This window comes from Arvicola amphibius, chromosome 14 (genome assembly GCF_903992535.2).
Source record: "Arvicola amphibius chromosome 14, mArvAmp1.2, whole genome shotgun sequence".
Classification (NCBI taxonomy): Eukaryota; Metazoa; Chordata; class Mammalia; order Rodentia; family Cricetidae; genus Arvicola; species Arvicola amphibius.
Window position 1 is genome coordinate 4,247,536 of NC_052060.1, and position 6,350 is coordinate 4,253,885.

Below are 6,350 nucleotides of genomic sequence, written 5' to 3' on the forward strand. Positions count from 1 at the left end.
GAGGCAGAGGCAGGCGGATCTCTGAGTTCGAGGCCAACCTGGTCTACAAGAGCTAGTTCCAGGACAGGCTCTAGAAACTACGGGGAAACCCTGTCTCGAAAAACCAAAATAAATAATAAATAAATAAATAAATAAATAAATTTCCCCTGCAATAGGGGAAACCTAGAGCACCAAGAATATTTTGTTAGTATAGAAAATAAGTAATATTCTTAAATTCACAGAATTGTTTTTACTCATATTCAACCCATCACACTTTTTTTCCATTCCACACCCTCCTGTTGCTGCCCTTTAATTCAAATAGTCCCCCACAGCTTTCCTGCTGTGTATGAGAACTTGTGCTCGTGAGTCTAGCTATTTCACCCAGCATAGCCTCCACCTATCCGTTTTCATTTGTATGTTATCTTCTTGCTCTTTCCAACATAATGAGGCTTACTGTGTATGTGTGCATTTTCTATATACACTGTCCAGATTTTAACCCAGAACCACCTGACCCAAGCATTGTCAGTCACTTGGGAAATTACTAAAATGCTTTGAAGGTGTACACAGTTGACAAACTATATGGGGAGTATTTTGTCCCTCATGAGTGTTCTCAACAAATGCGCTTCCTTTTTGAAAGCCCAAGGAATTTCACTTGTGTGCATCATATAAAAGTACAGATTGTGGTCTGAGCTTCTTCACATAAGATACTTAAGGGGGTTGACAAAATACAGTTTAAAGGGATTTTATGAAGCCTTTTGAAAAATTCAAACTTAAAGGGACAAAAATTCCTGTTGGGAAAGGAGAGGCACGGGGGAGCAAAGGGAAGGGTTTAAAGTGTACGGACCCCGAAAGCAGTGAAGATACAAGTTGATGTGTGTGTTACAGATGACTTCTTACCTTTCTTGTTCACCTAGATGGATGGGAATGTGTTTGAAAGCAAACTGCTTTAACACGGGTGGCTTTTGGAGGGAAGGAGGGACCCGGCCTCAGAAAAGTGGGAAGAGCTGGGTATGTGTCAGACCCGTGGTTTCTTACTTTAAATGAATTGTTCCTTTTATGCCATGAACCCATTTGAAGTATGGCTAGAGCCTAGAGATACACAGTAGCTTGTCCCGGAGCGACTGCTCGGCCCACAGCCAGCATGACACCAGAGGCCTCACCTGCTGCCTCCAGCACTTTGCTGAGTCCTCTTCGATGCTGCCAAAGTATATAGGGCACTGTGGTCATCTCGAGGGTATTATGGGGGTTTGTTTGATCTATAACCAAATGCTCTAAGCACTCCAGAGACCTGGAAGTGAGACACCACCCTTCACCTGAACATGAACCGAAGGGGTCCCCAGGATGTAGCACTTTCCCTTTAAAGACAAGACAAGCAGGAATTCCAGCTCAGCGGGAGAATGTGCTTAGCTAGCTTAAGACCTTGGGGTCAAAGCCACAGTAGCGTGGAAAAACTAACCTACCAACCAAAACCCAGGCAGTCTCCCTGTTTTCACCAGAGGCCTCATGTCTTGGGCTAAACGTTTTCTGTCTCTGTGGCCCTTAGAATGTGCCCAGCTTACTCTGTTAGGCTTCATGTGTAAACGAAAGAAAGAGAACAATGTTCTTTTTATTGCTCTTTTATTTTCGTGCTATCTAAATGTCAGGATCACCAGGCAAAATGTTTCCAGCCTTTTCTACCTTCCATTCCCAGTTGCAAATAGTAGCCTATGGTTGGTTGGAAATGGTAGTCTATGTTTGGGTGGTCTTTTTAGTGTGAAAACAGCATCCTTAAAACATAGTCTTAGCCTGAATTGTAGTATTCCAACACCCTTGGAAGAAGGGCATAGTGTCAGGGGCAGTCTACTTGCTTGTCTTCTTCTGTTGTGTTGGAGTGCCCTTGTCCTGAGCTTGGCCAGTTGTGGCATCAGAGTCTGACTCAGCTTTATTCTCCGCACAGCAGCAGTTGGGTTGAGTGCAACAAGGTGGGGGCTGCGGGCAGCATGTGCACTTTTTCGGGCAGCACGAGCATTTCTGTGGGCAGCATGGGGGTTTCAGCGGGCAGCATGGGGATTTGGGTGGGCAGCACGGTTTGGGTGGGCAGCATGGGGACTTGGGACAGCAAGGTGGTTTCTGCGGACAGCATGGTTTGGGTGGGCAGCATGGTTTGGGTGGGCAGCATGGAGGACTTGGCGGGCAGCAAGAGTTGTTTTTTGATGGCTCACTCATCTTCTTTGTAGTTGAAGTTCCTAGAAAAAAGAATATCCGAATGACAAGACTGTCTGGAGACCTGCTTTCATCAACACCTTGCTTGATCACCAACGCATCTGAATCCTCTGAGTGAAAACTAAGCCCTTGGTAAGTAGGGCTGGACCTCTGAGAAGCCTCAGCTAGTCCCCAGCCCTGCCTTTATGGGTATCCATGTGTCTGTTCCTCATTAAGTAGCCATTTTCCAGGTAAAGAATGTAAAGTTACAAATATGCAATAAATTTTCTTATAGTCTCTTAGTGAAGAGCAGAGAGACTCTTGGGCTGACTGAGTCATGACATAAGCCTTATCTCATCTAGTGATGAGTACCAGGGTAAAGGGTGAGCCTTTTTTCATACCACCTTAGACAGGAAGACAACGGAAATTCAAACTTCTATCCTAGCAGTTTGCAAATGGATTCAAATTGGGTTCCATCTCACCCCAGATCTTGTATATATTCAGATCTAAATGTAGTATTCAAATCTAAAAGGTTCCAGGATCTTGGGTACATTAGGGTTTTCAGAGCCACCAACCATCACTGCCTTTTTCTGAATGTACTGGATCATTCCATGCACCTTGAAACACAAGCCATCAACTGCCAAGGGCTAATGGCAGTAAGCAAACAGATAAGGCACTGTCCCAGGCATTGCAGGGATGCAGCGGAAGGCCCGTGGAAGAACCACAGGGTCTGCTCACAATCTGGGCTATTGTTTCTTTCCTAAGGGGACAGGGTCAGGGTGAGCATAAGGAAACTAGACTTTGGAGAGGCCCTCAAACTCAATCATTCAAAACTTCTGCAATGTTCTTATTCCTTGGTGAATCATAAAGTCCCAAACAGCTCTGTTTCAGTAAACAGGCAGGCCTCCTACCAAACAAGTTTCTCAGCAGGATCCTTAAGTCTACTTCCTATATGTGAGCCCTGTACATTTCCTGTGCCTTCTATGGGATATTGATCAAAACCACTGACATGTCTCCAGTCCAGGACAGGTGAGAAAGTGACCAAGAGTCCCAAGCAGAGAGCAGGGCTATCATGTATCTGTGAAGGAGATATCGAAGGAAGCAGGATGGTTTGTACACTCTTGATGTATACTCAATTTACAAGATCACATATTGATGATGGGTAGATGCCAGGCTTATCAGAGCCCTGTCACCCAGCGGGAGGAAGGAAGGTGTGGCAGTTGGAGCAGGGACTGCCTAGGTGAAGTTTCAGCCACCTCCCAACACGTGGCACCCACGGGGATATTTAAAATCACCTTCTGACAAAAACTACCTTTCAAAATGCAGCCAGATGTTGATGTGTGTTTACATTCGTGCATATCCGTGTGTGTGTGTGTGTGTGTGTGTGTGTGTGTGTGTACATATGTGTGTATGCTCTTTTGTCATGGTGATACAAAGAAGGAAGTTATTTGAGGCTTGTCACAGTGCCTGCCAGCTGGATCAAGTTGAGGTTAAATAAATTTCTCATTAGGATTTGCATTTGGGTCCTGGGTGAGGACCTCTAATGGTGCCTGTTCTGCTGAGGCCTTGGTCTCCTGCAGTGGACCATTCCACCTAGGTCTATTCCACCCTTCCCATCCTTAGACTATCTTCTTGTTCTATTATACTGAAGTGTTGGGGCTCCCGGGGAGAGAAGCTACAAATTGCTCACATCTGAGATTATCTTGGTTAGAAAGCTCCAGAAGAGGACAGAACTCTTGAGTTAGGTGGTGACTAAGGACACCTGTAAGATGACCTACATTACCATGAGAACCACTCTTTATGACTTCATAGCAGAGGCAGGGCTTCGGATGACCTGGGGGATGGGTGTCTTTAGACTCTAGATCTAAATCCCGTTTATACTTGACAAACTGGGTCCCAGTGAGTCTAGGTGTGGCCGCTGCCTCCACCCTGTGGAGACAGTGACTTTCTGGCTGACAAGCTGTTGCCCAGCCCCACCTGGCCTCTCTCAACTTTCTGATCCTCTCTCTGTAGCTTTCACTATGGGAGGAAGGCACTGGCTTAAGCCTAGGAGGATCCACTATACTACTTGATGGAGGCAGTGGGGATGCCGTGGCTTTCCTGGCCCTCAGTACCAGCAGGGAGGAAGATGTGGAAGGGAGTGCTTCCTTCAACTTCAGTCCTGCACATCCTCAACGCTGGAGTTGAACTGTTTCCACTGGGAAGGGGATGGCCTTGGGGACTGGGTCTTTAATTCTGTAACTGTGCCTGCCAGCTATCTTAGGTTTCCTGTCGTTGGTAGAAACTCCTATTTCTGTAGCAAGAGGAAGATCCTAGTGCAGCATTTCTAAGGGGCAGTCATCCAATCCCTCCTCCTCCTAGACAAGAGATGCCACAAAGGGGCTGAGGCGGCAGATCTGCAGAGCAAGGCCCAGACTTGCCAGGGACTGAGGTCAGCGGTGAGGAAAACAAACAAAATGACCGCGACGCTGTATAGCAGTGGACACCAGGGCGGCCAGGAAGGGGTGAGGAGTGCCTGGGTCTCTATCACCTCGGCTTAAAGCTATTTTACAGGAAGTTACATGAGCTTGAGGCCATGAAGCCTTAGGCAGTGAGTTCTGAGGAGGCATCTGTGGGAAGGCATCTACTCCTTTAAAGTCCCCAACCTGAGACCAGGCTCAGAGAGGAGGATTTGGCACCATTTTATTTTCTACTGCTTTCTTCTCTGAAGGTGACCTCTACCTTCTCTGCCGCTTTGTCTCTTTGTCTTTCACTCTCGTTCCTCTAACCTGAAGCAGCGACCGAAAGGGCAGTTCAGAGCCTTTGTGAACTTGGTAGTTCAGCTTCTTAGGATCCATCCAGACAGTCTGTTTCTCATCCCCACACAGGGCCCTGAGCTCTAGTTTTCAGATAAACTCCACCCCTACCATGATTCCTGTGTTGGGTATGGAGAGCGAGTTCCCAGTATCAGAGGTGGCAGATAGGCTAGGAGCCCGTCAGGTCCACTATGACATAGAGACGACAATGTCCCTTAGCAGTCTTAACACACTAGATACAGATTCTATCCCAAGCCAGCTCTGTTGCCAACATCTTGCCAACTGGTACAAGGAGTCTGTTATCCTCTAACTGGGTCTCTGACTGCCTTCATCCCCTCCTGAGGAGTGGTCCTCTTTCATCCAGGCATAGTTTACATTCTTGAAACCTTCTACCTCTAAAACCTTGGCTACTACCCACTGCCTCCCCCTCAGAACAAGCGTCTTCCCTACTCTATGCCTCTTCCTAAGGCAACTGCTCACAGGTTGCCTGGAAGTCTGCCAGTGTCTTAAACCATGGCTCTGATCCAGAGCCACTTTCTCAAGTCTTTCTGCTCTTCTGTTTCAGTGAGGATTGGACCGAATCCATGTTTGTTAGGACCCTGGTAGGGCTGCCCTCTCCGGCCTCTGCCCACCAGCCCCTCTCACTTCCAGGCACTGTTTTCTCAAGTTTCATAGGCTGACTCAAAGCGAATGGCTGCTGGAGTCTGCCCACTTCTTTTTAGCATTTTTGTGTGGCTTCTCAGTCTAGAGAATCTTTCTCTAGTCTCTTTTCTAATGTCTCACTAAATACTACTCAAATGAGGTTCTTTGAAGAGTCCCTCACTTTAATAACCTTCATTGACCCATCAGCTCAGTCTGTTTCCTTAGAGCTTCCTGCAGCAAATATTAAGCTGTTAGCATTAGATAACCGTACTCTGAGCTGACCGTTCTGTGTGTTTCATTAGCACAGATTGCCTCATCTCTCTCGCTACTATTCTAATATCTAAAATTCTGTATGACATTATGTGGGCCTCATTAATTAAGTGACGAGTGAAGGAACAAACCAGAGAGAAGACCCACAGGGCAAGGCTTGCGTGTCTTACCTGATTTGGTCACACACTTCTTCCTCAGGCTCTTCTCAGTTTACCATTTCCATACTTGACTTCCGCTGTTAACTGTTGTTTCCTGGATGTGTTCAGCAGGTGGACAGATGGCTGGATCTTCCTCAGCAGCCCAGTGAGTCCATGACTGTCAGAAGCCAAAGCCTTCTGAACCAAGTTCCCCTCTTGCCTCTCTTCAAATCTGTAAGCTCCTCTATGACATCATAATTCTCTCCCAAGACTCTATGACTCGTGGACAGACTCACCTTAGCCCACTGCTGGTTAAAGTTATCTATCTACCTCTGCTTGGCTGCTT

General features: G+C 46.8%; 1 protein-coding gene across 1 annotated transcript; it reads right to left on the reverse strand.

Annotated features, from left to right (window-relative positions):
• Positions 1-1,818: 1,818 nt before the first annotated feature.
• Positions 1,819-2,184, reverse strand: LOC119801165 (sperm mitochondria associated cysteine rich protein). Its single transcript, XM_038311653.1, has one exon. It carries the CDS (start codon positions 2,182-2,184, stop codon positions 1,819-1,821), a length of 366 nt encoding a protein of 121 aa, XP_038167581.1.
• Between the last annotated feature and the right edge of the window lie 4,166 nt (positions 2,185-6,350).